The 17,611-nt window shown below is 44.3% G+C and overlaps 1 protein-coding gene across 3 annotated transcripts in view; it reads left to right on the forward strand.

Annotated features, from left to right (window-relative positions):
* Window positions 1–17,611, forward strand: part of LOC141994255 (fibronectin type-III domain-containing protein 3A-like) — an 86,892-nt gene that overhangs the window by 39,795 nt on the left and 29,486 nt on the right. For all 3 annotated transcript variants that reach the window (XM_074964481.1, XM_074964482.1, XM_074964483.1), the window contains exons 5-7: window positions 9,095–9,323; window positions 12,161–12,445; window positions 17,438–17,496. In XM_074964481.1, the coding sequence (XP_074820582.1) occupies window positions 9,095–9,323; window positions 12,161–12,445; window positions 17,438–17,496 (573 nt within the window). The remainder of the gene's footprint in view (window positions 1–9,094; window positions 9,324–12,160; window positions 12,446–17,437; window positions 17,497–17,611) is intronic.

Consider the following 17,611-nt stretch of genomic DNA (forward strand, 5'->3'; position numbering starts at 1 on the left):
GATTAATAGTTGTAGTTCTAGTTCTAGTATAGTAGTTTGTATTAGTGGGGAGAAAAAGGGGGTTTCCCCTCCTCACCGTACTTGATTGGGCTCATGCCCAAAGCTCCGGGCTTTAAGCGCTGCAGATCCTGCTCCAGGCCCATGCCAACGGGTGACCCCCACAACTCTTTCCCCCAGACACTTCAGGCATCTCACCAGGCGGAGAAGTGCAGGATTTGCAACAGCTTTCGTCCCCGGACTAAGGAGGAGTGGGACTTTCATTTGAGACAGCTCCTTATGGAGGCGACTCTTAAGTCCTCAGCCTCCAGCAGCGCAGCAAGACCCAGAGCCAACCGCTTCAGTACGCAGCGCCCCAGCTTCAGCTACAGGAATGGTACCGCTGCGGCACCACACCAACAGCTTCAGTCCGGCACTGCTCTCACTCACCTGGTCAGAAGCGGCACTGGAAGCCAGAAAAGGCTGGCCCACCTCAGCAGTCACCACCCTTTCCGGATCCAGAACTTTGTCCCGCAGCAGAGTGCCTGGGGACACGGGACGGCCTCGGCACTGTTGACTCCGGCACCGAGGATGGAGCTGTTGAGTCCGGTGTGTCTGGACTCCCCAACTCGCAGCGTGGTTGAGGTCCAGTTGCCATCTACACCAGATACCTTTGCGGCAGCAAAGGATCTGATTGCCTTGACTGTATCGTCATCCCCTCAACAGACCGAGGCACTGCCACCTGTCCGCGTGGCACCATGTAGGGGCAAGCTGACTCTTATTCACCCGCTGGCACTGTCGGTTGAGCCTTAGCACCATTCCCAGTCCCGGCACCGCTCTCCATCGTGGCGGCAGTTGTACTCGCGGCACCACTCTGGCACTGGTCTTGACACTGCTCCGGTCGCCATCCAGGAGTAGACGCCGGTCATCATCGTTGAGACCCAGGTCCAGATCCAGGCGCCGGTCCAGGTCCCGGCACTGATCTAGGTCCAGACACCGCTCCCCAGCATCACGGCACTGTTCTTCTCCATCTTGGCACCAATCTCTAGCTTTGCAGTACCGATCAACTTTGTCTCGTCGATGTGATTCAGCGCAGACCCACTCAGCACCACCATGGCCATCGCTTTCCGCCTCTCACTCATCAAGGTCTGAGGCAGGGTCACGCTTCTCAGACCCCCACCATTCGGATCACGGCCGCCTGGGCTCGGAGCGGATCAGTGGCAAGCACAAGAACAGGGGCCTGCTCAAGGGTCCACCCAGTGGCCCTTTTGGACACCCTGGGTGTACCACCAGGCCCAGGGTGCTCCCTCTGGCGCTTCTCGCTCGGCCCTGTCTGAGTCGCAAGTGCCTGAGGCTTCTTCCAGCCATCCTGCTCCCGGAGGCATGGAGATGGTGGCGTCGTCCTTACAGGCGCCAGCTCCTCTTCCTTCAACTCCAGCTCCTGGCCCGAACACGGAGGTCGCGGGACCGGAGCAGCGGGACACAGCTCAGCAAGAGGCCCTGGATGATCCTCTCCCTCCTGTGGCGGCATCCTCATCTTCGCCCGATGAGACTGTGGTGGGGACTGCTGTATCGGGTCCCACCCCTGATAGACCTCTGTGCCCACCAGGAACTCTTGCGCAGGGTGGCGCAGAACATGAACCTGCAAGCAGAGGAGGTGCTAAGGGGGAGGAGCGGAAGTGTTTCATTCCCTCCAAGGGGTATGATTATCTCTACGCTCACCCACAGCCCTGTTCACTGGTGGTGGCCTCAGTGAATGAGAAGGAGCATCATGGTCAGCAAGCCCTGACACCTAAATTGAAAGAGGCCAAGCGCCTCGATTTATTTGGGCGCAAAGTCTACTCCTTAGGGGGGCTCCAGCTCTGGATTGCAAACCAGCAGGCTCTCCTGAGCCGATACAATTTTAACTCTTGGAACTCCATGATGAAGTTCAAGGGACTGGTTCCTCCAGAGTCCAGAGAAGAGTTTGGGGCTCTGGTAGAGGAGGGCAAAATGGTTGCGCGAACCACTTTGCAGGCCGCATTGGACACTGTGGACTCTGCTGCTCAGACCTTCTCTTCAGGGATAGCAATGAGGCGCATTTCTTGGCTGCAAGCTTCTGTCTTTCCACCAGAGCTTCAGCAAACTTTGCAGGATTTTCCCTTTGATGGAGGGGGCCTGTTCTCAGACAAGACAGACTCGGGGCTTCAAAGACTTTAGGGCCATTATGCGTTCGCTGGGGATGCACGCACCATCTACCCTGCGGAAACCATTTAAACCGCAGCCTCAACGCTCCTACCCTCCTCCTCGGCCAAGGCAGGACTTCTATAGGAGATGGGCGCGGTGGCAGGAGAAATCCCTCCAACCACCAATCCAGCCAGGCCCAAGGTCCTTCCAAGCCCTCGGCGGGTCCCAAACAAAACTTCTTCTGAAGGGACGCCCGAGGATGGTGTACTGGACCTCACTCAGAATCCTACCCCATTCTTGAATCGTTTATCCCATTTCCACCGTGCCTGGTCCCTCATAACCATGGACCGTTGGGTTCTTTGCACAATGGAAAGGGGATACTCTCTCCAATTTTCGTTCTCTCCACCCTCCCTCCCCGTCCCTCTTCAGGGACCCCTCTCATGAGCAACTCCTTATCCAGGAGGTGCAGTTGCTCCCTGCCATGGGGGCGATGGAGGAGTTTCCAAGGGAGCTAAGGGGTGGGGGTTCTACTCCTGTTACTTCCTAATCCCCAAGGCAAAGGGCGGGCTTCGGCCTATCCTGGACTTGTACGGACTCCAACAAATTCATGGTAAAGTTGAAGTTCTGCATGGTCTGCTTGGGCATCATTATACCTGCCCTGGAGACTGGTATGCCGCCCCAACATGAAGGACACATATTTCCACATCACAATTCATCCAGCTCACAGACGCTTCTTCCATTTTGTTGTCAACCGCGAACATTATCAGTTCACTATCCTTCCCTTCGGCCTCTCTAAGGCCCCCCGGGTGTTCACTAAATGTATGGCGGTAGTGGCAGCCTTCCTTCATCGATGACGGATACAGGTATACCTGTATCTCAACGACTGGCTCATCTGAGGGCGCACCAAAGAGCAGGTGAAGGCTCACCTTCAATTCGTCGCAGACACATTTCAACGGTTAGGCCTCCTTTTCGATGTGGTGAAGTCAATGCTAGAGCCGACCCAGGTGATAGAATTTATCGGGGCGGTCCTAGATTCCATGCCGGCTCGATCCCTCCTTCCGGATGCTCGCTTCCAAGCCTTGTCAGGCCTTATCAGGAGCCTTCAAAGCTTCCCAACCTCGACGGCAAGAATGTGCTTGAGTCTTCTAGGACTCATGGCTTCCTGCACATACATGACCAGACATGCCAGACTACGGCTCCGCTCTCTTCAAGCCTGGATGGCATCAGTCTACCTACCGCCCAGGTCGAGTCCGCCTGAATATGGTGGTCACTGTTCCGGAGGGGGTCCTGGCCTCCCTCCAGTGGTGGCTAGACCCAAGGGCAGTATGTGGAGGAGTCCCCTTCCAAACCCCTCAGCCTTCCTTGTCCCTTGTCACGGATGCGTCAGCCCCTGGATGGGGCACCCACCTTGGGGACATCCAGATGCAAGGTCTATGGGCCCCATCCGATCTCTCTCTCCATATCAACGTTCGGGAGCTGATGGTGGTGCATCTTGCGTGCCAAGCCCTCCAGGAGCGGTTGCATGGTCGTTGTGTGGCAGTCCTCACAGACAACACCACGGCCATGTTCTATATCAACAAGCAAGGGGGGGCTTGTTCCTCCCCCCGTCTGTGAAGAGGCCATTTGACTGTGGGAATTCTGCATAGCCCATTCTATTCAGCTGGTGGCATCGTTTCTCCCAGGGGTCCAGAATACGTTGGCGGACCACCTCAGCAGGTCCTTCCAATCCCACGAGTGGTCGCTCCGTCCCGATGTCATCCAGTCAGTCTTCCTAAAGTGGGGGTTTCCCCAGGTCGACCTGTTTGCATCGCTCCCTCCAGGGCCACTCCCCAGACTCTTTCTCAGACACCTTCCTACTCTCGTGGATGAGCAGGTTGTTTTACGCCTTCCCGCCATTTCCCCTTGTACACAGGGTCCTGCTGAAGGTGCGCAGGGACAGATCAAGACTGATTCTGGTTGCCCCGGCGTGGCCCAGACAGCATTGGTACACCACGCTTTTGGAGATCTTGGTGGACGCCCCAGTTCCGCTGCCTCTTTTTCCTGATCTAATCACTCAGGATCATGGCAGCCTCTGTCACCCCGACCTACGATCCCTCAACCTCTGTTCTCATTTGGTACAGCAGGTTTTGTTGGGTAGCAGGAAACCTTCTACTCAGGCCACATGTACGGCTAAATGGAAGCAATTCTCATGCTGGTGCACTCACCGCAGCACGCCCTCCCCACCCAGGCGTCCGTGCCTCTCATTTTGGACAATCTCCTGAGCCTGAAACTGCAGGGCCTGGTGATATCATCCATCAGGGTTCACCTGGCGGCCATTTCGGCTTTCCACCCAGGAGCGAATGGCTGATCTGTCTGTGCCAACCCCCTGGTCAGCAGGTTCCTTAAGGGCCTGGACTGTCTGTACCCACAGGTACGACAGCCAGTCCCCATGTGGGACTTGAACCTGGTCCTTTCCAGGCTTATCGGGGCCCCGTTTGAGCCGTTGGCCACCTGTTCCCTCCTATGCCTCTCTTGGAAAATGGCTTTCCTCGTCACTATCGCGTCAGCAAGGCATGTATCCAAGCTCAAAGCTCTTACCTCGGAACCACCATACACGATCTTCCATGAGGACAAGGTGCAGCTACAGCCTCACCCGGCCTTTCTTCCCAAGGTGGTATCGACGTTTCATATCAACCAGGACATTTTCCTCCTGGCTTTTACCCAAAACTGCACGCTACTCGTCAGGAACAACGGCTACCTTCCCTAAATTTTCGTAGGGCCCTGGCCTTCTACATTGAGCATACAAAGCTGTTCAGGAAAATGACCCAGTTCTTCGTCGCGGTGGTGGAATAGATAAAGGGCCTCCTGGTCTCATTCCAGCAGATCTCCTCTTTGGATCATTTCCTGTATCCGTGCTTGCTATGATCTGGCCGGTGTTCCAACCCCACCGCTCACTCTACAAGGGCCCAATCCCCATCGGTGGCTTTCCTGGCCCAGGTCCCAATCCAGGAGATCTGCAGAGCCGCTACTTGGTCTTCAGTACATACTTTTACCTCTCACTATGCCATTGTCCGACAAGCCAGAGACGATGAGGCATTTGGTAGAGTGGTCCTACAATCCACAGTACTTCACTCCGACCCCACCGCCTAGGTAAGGCTTGAGAGTCACCTAATTGGAATCGATATGAGCAAGCACTCAAAGAAGAAAAGACGGTTACTCACCTTTGTAACTGTTGTTCTTTGAGATGTGTTGCTCATATCCATTCCAAACCTGCCCTCTTTCCCCTCTGTCGGAGTAGCCGGCAAAAAGGAACTAAGGGGGCACTCGGTCGGCTGGGGTATATATCTAGTGCCATGAAGGCGCCACTCCAGGGGGCTCCATAGCTGACCCAAGGGGTGTTGCTAGGGTAAAAATCCTCAGACGGCCGTGCACATGGCGCGCGCGCACACCTAATTGGAATGGATATGAGCAACACATCTTGAAGAACAACAGTTACAAAGGTGAGTAAACCGTCTTTTTTTCAGCTACCCAGGGATGCATGAGAGTTTTTCTGAGCAAGCCTTGAGAACCCATCAACCTGCATGCTCAGGTCCCCCTTCCCATTGTGTCTGTGCACACACCTGCCTAATGCCTCTTTAGTTTCAGTTTGCTTATGCTTTTACAGCAGAAGACCCTCTTGCAAGACTTGGAGGGGAAATGTATTTTTAGCTCCCCCAGATCACTTCATAAGTGATGTTGGTGCATGGGACTAACTGTGCATATTACTACATAAAGCACTGGCAAATACACAGCGTGAATAAACTGGAAAAAAAGATTACTTGTTTTCAATTATAGTTATCTTGGAACAATAGTAAAGAAAAAATTATCAGATGTAAAGGGGATTCTGTTTGCTGCGACCCAAAACTTTACTGATGGTGATTTAAAAAAAAAAAAAAAAATCTGGTGAATGTTGATTATTCTAAATCTTTCAGAACTAAAACTCCTTGTTTAGTCTCATGAAATTAGTATATTTGGACCAAAAAGTAATATCTGAGATAAACAGCTCCTAGGCTATAGAGAACTTATGCCTTGACCCTAGTGGAGTGGGAATATTGTGGAAATGGTATTTAAATACTGTCCAGCTCAACTGATTTGGGTGACCACCGTGGAAGGCCTAAATAATGGTAGAAACCAAGTTTTTGAAACAAAATTTGGGGTTTCTAATCTTTTTCTCAGCCCAGTAAAGATGAGGACTCACCTTGCAGTTCTGAAAGATGTACAGAAGTAAACAAATGGTGGTAATGTTGGTCTCTACATTAGTAGAATGGAATAATGGGCCTTGACTTGTACCAATACCAAACTATAAAATTGTAGCTGAAACCCTTATTGTATTCATTAATCTCCTTTGTCAAACTGTGAGTGTTTTCCTAATTAAGTTCAATAGATCCATGAAACTTTGCCATTACTTTTAGATTTATCTACCTTTAGTGAATATACTTTGTTCATTTGATGTAGAAAACTTATTTTTAGAGAGAAATTCACTCATATTTTAAAACAAACATTCAATACACAAATGACAAGTTTTTTCATTATGTTCTTTTAAATTGAAGAAGGTAATCTATATTTTTTTCCAAAAAATCCTAATAGTCAAATGGCAGTATAATTACAACTGATTTAGAGGTCACATCACAGCAGATTTTTGTCGTAATAATCCATGAGTTGACACATTCTCGTTCTCTTGAAAAAATACTTTTCTTTTACTTGGTCAGTTTGCTTTATCTTTTATTGAGGAGCCTTTCAAAATATTTTTGGTATAAGTAACAAATCTACAGCCACAATTTCTGCTTTGCAAACTATGAAATGCTGTGATGACTTCTAATAGCCAGCTCTTCTAGTAGAGGATCTTGATAGAACTAGCAGGATAAAACGTACTGTCCTCTTCTGTGAAACTGCTTTAACTGTGAACTGTAAAACTTTTTATACAATAATATTGCTGATGTGTTTAATTCCTTCTCATGCATTAGGTGTTAACAGGAGCAACTTAATTTAATTTTGTACAGGGCTTAGAATTTGAGAGAGGTTTACAGACTAGTACGTTGATTTCTGTAGGTTAATATGTAATGTGCAAATGTCTACAAGTACATGAGTGTTATATATTTTTAGTAACATGGTTTAGTTAGAAATTATTGGTGGTTTAAAAGCAGTGTTAATTTTGTATGATTTACTTTGAGGACTGTATATAAGAAGCAAATCAGTTAATGTCTCAATTTTGTCTTTGCCAGTGTAAGTCTAGTGTGGGCTTTTCTCCTTGAGTCCATTGATAATTAATATATTATCATTATTTTATAGCACCAGTGTTTTGTAACCTACATTTTTGATGTAACACTATGATTGGAGGTGGCAGTCAGAGGGGATCCGGTTACAGACAAATCTAATTTTAAACCAGTTTAAGTCCTCTGCTTATTCTACTGAATTCTGGTTACTTCTCAAGTACCTGTTTTGCCTCTTTCATCAGAACATATATTCTGTCATCTAGTGTCTCTTCTGTTATGTCACTCAGCAGCTAGTGAAGCTCTTCGTGAGGGGGTGGGGAAGAGGGAAAAGGAAGGTAGTTGATTGTTCTTTGACTTGAATGGGGTTTCAGGAGATCCACCTCATTATCTCTTTAACTTCTGACTAGATGCAGTCTTAATCTAGAATCAGTGATATCTTGTTTTTTGATGGTGGGAAAACAACTTTACTACCAACACAATTCATGTGACAGTAATAATTTCAGAGGCCTTTGGACCAACCAGAAGAGTGGATACTGAAAAGTTTAGTCCCTTGGATAACATTTCCCTGGAGCCTAAGAGATATTGGATTCATTTACTTCCAGATACCACAAGAAGGCTATAGGTGTTCTGCATCCGTTATCAGCTAGGATCTTTCCCTGTGGATAAATCCCAAATTTTAGCCTATGCTTGCCTCTGGCAGATGGCCTGAAGATCCAGCAGGATAGGGCATTGCTTATTGTTTCACAGTTGGTCCTAATTGTCTGATGTAGTTCTTTGAGTCCTTCTTTATGTTCCTGCTTATATATGTGCTTGCCTAAAACCTTTGTTTCATCCTAAATTCTTGCCTGAATTAGCATTTAAAGGTGTGTTAACTAACACGTGCACATTTTAAGTCTGGCATAGGCAAGGCAGTATATATATTTCAGCATGTGCTAAGACAATCAAATTAGAGCCTAAAGGGAGCCAAGATTTCAATTCAATCAGATTAGGACATGTTAAAGTATATGATGCATTGTCTACTCCGTTAGTTTATATTAGCTAAAGTGCTGTCACATCTCTTTATCCCTAGTCTAGACAAGACCTAAGGCCGGTCATATGTCACTTTTGACATCTATTTCCCCATGTTAAGTATCCTCACACCTTCTTGTCAACTATCTAAATGGGCCATCTTGATTATCACTACAAAAGTTTGGTTTTTTTCTCCTACTGATAATAGTTCATCTTAATTAGCCACTTACAGTTTGTATGGCAACTTCCACCTTCTGTGTGTGTGTGTGTATCTTACTATATGTTCCATTCTAAGCATCTGATGAAGTGGGCTGTAGCCCACGAAAGCTTATACTCTGATAAATTTGTTAGTCTCTCTAAGGTGCCACAAGTACTCCTGTTCTTTTTGTTGAAAGAGGTAGGGGTGGCATTTATGGTCAGTTCAAGTTTACTTGTAACCAGGAATATGTTATGGATATTTTCTGGGTTACTTACATTTCTGCCAGTTTTTTTTTTTTAAATGGGCATGCTCAGAAATTTGGGATTTCTTGCAGAAGAGTTTGAATTTATTGAGGTCCATCACAGTGGGGATTTTTCTCCCAAAGCAATACAGGTCAGTATCTGGTTATGAATATCAATTATTTTAAGATGGAATCTAATCTTAAACATTAAGGAATGTAGATTATACAAAATTATTTTTACTGACTTTTTCTGTATTTTTCATTGCATCACAGATGGTAGAAGAAAATGGAGTTCGTAAGGTGGTGGTATTACCACATTCGTCTGAATTCCATCCTTCCATGCATCCCCCTCCACCACATGTGCCACATTACATGCATCCTCACCCTGCTTTGCTTCCCCACCCACCTCATCCAGTGTACTCTCCAGTTCCAGGGACAGGAGAAATACCACCGCAGTTCATTCACCAGCCTCCTCCACCAGCACATGTTTATCAAGAACAAGGTAAGACTTGCTAATATTGTGCTTTAACTGACAAAGGGTCATAGTCTCCTGGTTAAGGCACCAGGTCTAGAAGTGAAGAAACCTGCATTCTGTTTGCCACTCTGTCAGACTTACTGTGTGACCTTGGATAAGTCACTTAGAGCTAGAACCACAAAGGGATTTAGGCACCAATGCAATGTACAAAACCCTCACTCAGTTGTCACCTAGCCCTGTAGGTGCCCAAACTCAGAACCTACATTTTCACTGTAGAAGTTCCCTGGTTACCTAACTTTTTGCCTCTGGGCAAGCACACTGCTGCCTCAGGCAGGCATCCAGATGCCTGCCTCATACCGAAGTCCTAGAGCAATCCTTAAACCAGGGAGAGAGAAGTAAGGCCTGGAGGACTGATCCAGTAGGGGTGCTCTGACCTAACTCCACACACAATGGCTGGCGATATTTTGAGAGATTATGGGATATTCTAATGTTAAAGCCGTTCCAATTTAATTAAAATCAAATTGGGCCAGATACAGCAAGAGAATCACTCTATAGTCCAGTGGTTAGGGCACTGACTTGACAGGTGGGAGATCCCTTCTCATCAGGCAGAAGGGATAATTGAACTGGGGTCTCCCACATCCCAGGTGAGTAACCTAACCCTTGGGTTATAAGCGGGGGGGCCCTCCCCACCTTGCCATTTTGTGTGAGGCAGGAGCCTAAGCGGTCTGGCTCCAGGACAAGGGTTCCCGGCTGTGGTTTGTAAGGAGAGGTAGGCGTCTCCCTGCAGCCTAGGCTAAAGGTACTGAACTCCATGGGAGGGCAGTACTTAAGAAACATCCCTCTTGGTAAGAATTTCTGAATGACTAGCTTAGGTTACTCTCTGTCTAGCGTGCTGGCTTTTGTGGATCCCATTCTTAGGTGCCTGTCTCTTCCCCCTTCATAGTATAGGGAACCTAGGTGCCTAACTCAAGCTTTGTGGGTGCGGGCCGTAGCCTCTTCAAATCTTAGTTTCTCTATTTGTAAGTGGGGGAAATATTTGCCTTAGAGGGATGTTGTATGCCTAAATTCATTAAAGTGTTTGGAAATCCTCAAATGAAAGGTGATCGATGTGCAGGCTCATAGAGTAAACTAAATTTATTTTAATTCGGTCTTTCGGGTGGATATAGTAGAAATGTAGAAATTTTACTTACCTTAGAATTTTTCTAATACCTTATATTTTAGATTTAATATCTTTAAATCTTAGTCTTTGCAGTGCAGATTGAATAATGATCCCATTTTAGAAATTGCTTTTAACTTTCTGAAAAAGTTTCTGCTGATGTTGATACTCTTCATACTTGGTCTCAACCCAAAGGTGAATTTTTTGGGAAGTTTTAGGAAATTTTCAACTGCTTTTATCTTATGGGGAGATTTTATTCAGGGTTTGTTTTTTCTAACAAAGTCAGGTGTGGCTTAAATTTAAAAAAACACAAACCTTGGCGCACACAACTGGTCCTCCAGGTTGAGGGTGGCAGGAGTAGCTATACATATGTGAACACTCTCAGTTAAAGAGCCTACTGACATAACCTTTTGTAACATAGCAGGCCTACATAGTTCTCCTTTTTATGAGCAATAATAGAAAAGAGGATATTTAACAAGATGGGGCTATGCAAGAGTACCCACTGTCATACTGTGTGGGGAGCTTGATCAATGATAGTAATGGTGGCAACTTCTTGGGGAGAAAAGCTTAGGGAAAATTTTAAAAAGCACTTAAATCTGATTTTCCAAAATGATTAAGGGTCCCTTAGGATTCTTAAACAATCTTGAAAATGTTACTTCTGCTGTTTGCACTGCTATGTCATAGAAAGGAGGACAGCTCTAATCAAGAGGCATAGTTTTGGAGGTGGGGGATATTAGGTAAAGACTAGCAAAAAGGAAAGATTTAACTATTGAGAATATGAAGGACTAAAAACAGAAAATAGGAAAAGTTTTAAAAAGAGCTAATGAGAGGATTTAAAAATAGTAAAAGTTACAGTTCAGAACTAACTCACTGGGTATGGATTAAATACAACAAAAAAAAAGGAAATGGGCATAAATTAAAGGCAAGGGCTACATTTAAAACAAATAAGAGCAAAATTAGCAATACAGTAGAACCTCAATTATGAACACCAAAGTTACGAACTTGCCAGTCAACCACACGCTTCATTTGGAACCAGAAATACAGAATTAGGCAGCAGCAGAGACCCCCAAAATGCAAATACAGTACAGTATTGTGTTAAATGTAAACTACCAAAAAAATAAAGGGAAAGCAGCATTTTTCTTCAGCCTAGTAAAGTTTCAAAGCTGTATTAAGTCAGTGTTCAGATATGAACTTTTGACAGAACAACCATAACATTTTGTTCAGAGTTGCGAACATTTCAGAGTTACAAACTACCTCCATTCCTGAGGTGTTCATAACTCTGAGGTTCTACTGTAGTATAAAACAAAAATAAACTTGGAGCTGTCTACTTTTACCGCTACCTCTCTCTCTTATTTAGACACCATTGATGCTAAAATTCTGAGTGTATTGCCTGGAACTACAGGAAGCCCCTGCCAATCAGCAGCATGAAATTCTTACCTGTTCCACTGGTGCCCACACCCATCTGAGTAACGGTGTGAAAATTGTCAAGACTTTGGTCTTCACTTGAGTGCGGTTTGTCACAGCTATGAGCAGCACCAGATCTGTCCTACAGACTCAGATAGCATTGCACTTTACACTTACTTTGAATTGGCAAGGTTTTTCAACTCCTGGCTATGTTGCAGTTACTTTTCTAACTTCTGGAGTGTTTCTCAATTGCCAGCTAAGCAAATTCTACTGAATAATAAAACATACAAATGTTGTTTTTTAGAATCTCGTTCCCATGGAAGGACAAATTTTATTCAGCGAGATGAAAGGACTGTCAAAATGCAAGAACATCTGAAGAAAAGACTTAAGGAGAGACAAGCTAGTGGTCATACTAATAATAAACTTAACAGCCCTCCTTCTTCACCGCATAAAGTTCACAATTCTTCCAGTACAAATGTTCAGAATGGATATGGAAATGGAAAGGGACAGCAAGCAGCATGCGGGGTAATAAAGCAAAAACAAATAGGAAAAACAAGAGCAAGCCCACCAGCAGATTCAGAGATGGGAGGTAAGTAATAGCTTGTCACTTTTGTCATGTAGGTTTTTTGATAGAAATACCTAAAGTATCTTACAGGTCTTACTCCTGGGGGCTGGGGGGGAATTTTGTGCCACTGCACATGCACAGAATTCATGTCCCCCGCAGAATTTTTTTTCCCCCCAAAGAGAATACATTGTCAGGAAGGCACTGCAATTACACCTTTCACCCACCAGGGGTTGCTGTGGTGCCAAACAGAGGGCAGGGGAGAGGCTGTCTTCCTCACAGTTCCCTGCTCGCAGGGCCAGGTGAGGAGGCATGGGATATGAGAGGACAGAGTAGGGCACACAGGGCTGCTGGGAAGTCAAGGAGTCTGGGGTTCAGAGAGGTTAGTAAGAGGGACATAATGGGGCAGGGGCACAGAGCTAGTGGGGTGAGCCAGTGGCTGAATGGGAATGGGGGTGCAGGGACACATGGGAACGGGGAAGGAGGGTGGCTGAATGGTAGTGCAGAGTCTGGGAAAAAGTGAGGTGCAGGGACACATGGGAACGGGGGAGGAGAGGTGGCTGAGCAGGGATGGAGGGGAGGAGTGCAGGGACACACAGGTATGGGGCAGATGTGCCTGACTGAATGGGAGAGACTAGAGGTCAGCCAAGGTCTGCATGGGGGTGGCTCCCTAACAATCCCTCCCTCCCTTCCCCTTCTCCTCCTCCTCCTCCCCCCCTCCAAAAAACCCTGTTCCATACTTTTCCCACCCCCACCCAACAGAACTCCTAGTTCATACACAGGCTCCTGCCCAACAATTATTCCCTCTCCCTCAGTTTCTCCATTACCCCTGACTCCCCCTCCACTTCTGAGGGGTGCAAGAAATACATTTCTGTATTGTAGTTTTAATGAATTATTACTCAGAGTTCTGTATCAAAATGTCTAGTAAGAAATCTGTTTGTCAAAAAAAATTAATAATTCCTGAATCTTTTTGTTGGCGTCTGTATCATTACAGACGTACTTGCTGATGGTATTTTGAAATAAATTTATCAAAATAATTGAAACTGGCGTGATTATATTGTTGTTTTGACAAATAAAATATGCAGAATCTTTAATTTTTTGGTGCAGAATTCCCCCAGGAGTAAGGTCTCTTGCAGTTACTTAAAAAATAAAATAAAAATTTAAATTTCTTTGCCTTTTTAGGATTTATAGAGAAGGCCTGAAATGTTTTCAATTGTTTTAGCTGGTTTTTTTTTTTTTAGCTTAGAGATATTGGGAATGTCAAGTCTGGTGTTCCCTGGTTTTTTCGCTGGAGTACCTCTTGGGAGAATCTGGAAGCATGTTTATTATAACCTCAAATTACTTAATTGAAGTGGAAGGTGTTGAATCTTGCACAAAGATCCTTTCTCCAAAATTTCAGTTAGTCATTGAAATTCAAGTGGTATTAAACAGTTTATGCACCTCTGAGTAAAAATCTGTTTTGTCAGTTGCTCAACTTTGAGAGAGACTGATATGATGAGATTACTGGTTCTGTGGATGAAGGGAAAGCAGTGGATGTATTGTTTCTTGACTTTAGCAAAGCTTTTGACACTATCTCCCACAGTATTCTTGTCAGCAAGTTAAAGTAGTATGGGCTGGATGAATGCACTATAAGGTGGGTAGAAAGTTGGCTAGATTGTCGGGCTCAACGGGTAGTGATCAATGGCTCCATGTCTAGTTGGCAGGCGGTGTCAAGTGGAGTGCCCCAGGGGTCGGTCCTGGGGCCGGTTTTGTTCAATATCTTCATAAATGATCTGGAGGATGGTGTGGATTGCACCCTCAGCAAATTTGCGGATGATACTAAACTGGGAGGAGTGGTAGATACGCTGGAGGGCAGGGATAGGATACAGAGGGACCTAGACAAATTGGAGGATTGGGCCAAAAGAAATCTGATGAGGTTCAATAAGTGCAGGGTCCTGCACTTAGGACGGAAGAACCCAATGCACCGCTACAGACTAGGGACCGAATGGCTAGGCAGCAGTTCTGCTGAAAAGGACCTAGGGGTGACAGTGGACGAGAAGCTGGATATGAGTCAGCAGTGTGCCCTTGTTGCCAAGAAGGCCAATGGCATTTTGGGATGTATAAGTAGGGGCATAGCGAGCAGATCGAGACACGTGATCGTTCCCCTCTATTCGACATTGATGAGGCCTCATCTGGAGTACTGTGTCCAGTTTTGGGCCCCACACTACAAGAAGGATGTGGATAAATTGGAGAGAGTCCAGCGAAGGGCAACAAAAATGATTAGGGGTCTGGAACACATGACTTATGAGGAGAGGCTGAGGGAACTGGGATTGTTTAGTCTGCAGAAGAGAAGAATGAGGGGGGATTTGATAGCTACTTTCAACTACCTGAGAGGTGGTTCCAGAGAGGATGGTTCTAGACTATTCTCAGTGGTAGAAGAGGACAGGACAAGGAGCAATGGTCTCAAGTTGCAGTGGGGGAGGTTTAGGTTGGATATTAGGAAAAACTTTTTCACCAAGAGGGTGGTGAAACACTGGAATGGGTTACCTAGGGAGGTGGTAGAATCTCCTTCCTTAGACGTTTTTAAGGTCAGGCTTGACAAAGCCCTGGCTGGGATGATTTAATGGGGGATTGGCCCTGCTTTGAGCAGGGGGTTGGACTAGATGACCTCCTGAGGTCCCTTCCAACCCTGATATTCTATGATTCTATGATTTTTTGCTAGTTTTCCATATATCATAATTGTCTTCCAGAGCAGACAAGATCTCAATTTCTAATATAAACCAAGCAAATAATTTTTTGCTTGAAAACAAAAATCCTTTCAGGCTTTATACATCAAAGAAACAAACTCGTCAAGTTCAAACTTTTTTCCTAATGTTTTTTCTCATCACTTTCGCTATAGCTATCCCTTCAGAGTTTATACCTGGGTTTGAAAAAAATTAACCATTTGATTTACATAATTTTTGAAGTGTGTTGTGAGAAATTCACTCTTTATTGCTTGCCATGATTGCTGATTTAGAATGTGCATCTCTTACCCATGTATTTGGAAAATTCCTGTTACTACTATTTAGGGGTGCTTGCTTCTGCAGGGTATTTGACTGTTTTCAAGCTTCTAATTTGTGGGCTAGTTTAATGATAGGCTGTATTGTTTCTCAGTTATTAATCTTGCTCCTTTGAAAGCAACATAGGAACTGCCATACTAGATCAGACCAGTGGCTCATCTAGTCTGGTATACTACCAATACTAGACACTTCAGAGAAAGGTACTCAAAACTGCATAGTTCATTTACGGAATGACTTACCCATAGAAAAAGTTTATTCAAACCCTCCAGCTACTGGTTTGTTAGTGCCTTGAAACATGGGGATTTCTTTTTCCCTAACTTTTAAAAGTGTTTTCTGTAAAAGTGGATATATTCCCAGTAGGCAGATAAATTCTAATTCTCGTTTGGAATCTGCTAAACTCTTGTCCTTCATCTTGTGACAGTTTCACAGCTTGTTTATTGTGTAAAGTGTTGTTTCTTCTCATTTGTTGCCTTTCAATTTCACTGAATGTCCCCTTGCTCTTGTATTATGAGAGAAGATAAACGTGAGTGTTTTACTTATCTTTTGCATACCGGTCAATAGATTTATTCCTCTACCATATTGTCTCATCTCATCTAAACTAAACAGTTTCACTCTTTTCATTTTTTTATATGGAAGTGCCTCTATTTTATCTTCCTTCACTGAACTTTCTTCTATTACTGCCATATCTTTCCTGAGATAGTTTTACCAGATCTCAAAACAGTGTTCCGTGTTGGGGTGTACCATAAATGTGTATAACAGCATCAGGAATCTCTCTCATTCTAATGTTTCATGTGAGTCTCGGTTATTATAAATCTTCATGAAATTTCAATTGAAAAGTTTTAGTCTGAGCAGTAAAGAGCATTTTAAAATGAAATTACTCAGTCTCTTTAAATGCTTTCAAATACTCCTTTGAGCACAGTGATGGACTAAGTGCCAATAATTTTTCAAAAATTAATTATGCAACTGAAAAAACAGCTTTCTGCCTGAGCACTTGAGATACTACTGTATCTCGGTGTATCACACTGGTTTGAAGGAAGGAATGAAATGTAAATTATTTGATCCCAGTTCATTAAAGGATGTGGATGTATGTGCATGTGTAGGCTTGTCGTAAAAATACCCAGGTTTTTTAAAGGTGAAGTGAAAGACTTTACCTATTAGGATTCAAATTGCAATACTCAGAGGTCTGTTTTTCTGCTGTAGTTGACAAACTTAGCACTTTCAATAGTGGAGTAAAACAGATCTCAGAATTTGGGTCTTAGCAGATAAGTAAAGGAGCAACTAACTTTTACTGGTATGTCTAAACATATGTTTTGTTAAAGATTTGGCCTTGCAAAAAGTTGTTAGTTTTTTATCTTTTGAAAACATTTCAGTTTTCCTTTAAGGGTGCAATTTCAGCCTGAACTCTTGAATGTACAGGCTTCGATTAAATACAATGTTTTAAATGAAATATTTTTCACAAGCATATGACTGACTAGAACAACTCTGGGTGGAAATGTGTTCTGCTGTATGTATTTTTACTATGTAATTTAAAAATCTCAAACGCATCTTCCAAATTTATATCCATGGAGAAATTTTGGTTTACAAAGGAAATGCAGCATTAACTATATCACCAGCACATACTGCAGCCAAGACAAAATCATATTGTCAATTTTTAACATTTTATTTTTTATATGAAGATTTTTGTTCAAAGTAAACCAAGGTATGCTCAGATTAGGGAAATGTATCCTTTGTTCACACTGTGCAGGATGTACTAAACGGGGTTTGTGTAACGCTGTTAGTTTTGGACAGTTCTGCAAGTCACACAGCCAAAACAAATATGGGAAATGAACTTTACATAATATATACTTTTTGTTAATCTCTTAGTGAAGCTAACTCCATCTTGTGGTTGCATTTAGATAATCATTTCTTATCTGCTGGTTTGGGGTTGTTTTTTATTTTTATTTTTTTTAACAGTAATGAACTTTTACGTTTGGCTTTTCAGAGTCTGACACAGAATCCAAAGAGTTGTACAATCTCCACTTAAGCATTGGTAAACCTGTAGTAAGTATGGTCTTTGAAATGTTATGTATAATCCTCTGATTGTATACTTTCTCTTGATAAATAACAGATATTAAAAACAGTGTTAAAGCATTTTCTTCAATGATCTTTTATTTGA

This window comes from Natator depressus, chromosome 9 (assembly GCF_965152275.1).
Source record: "Natator depressus isolate rNatDep1 chromosome 9, rNatDep2.hap1, whole genome shotgun sequence".
Taxonomy (NCBI): domain Eukaryota; kingdom Metazoa; phylum Chordata; order Testudines; family Cheloniidae; genus Natator; species Natator depressus.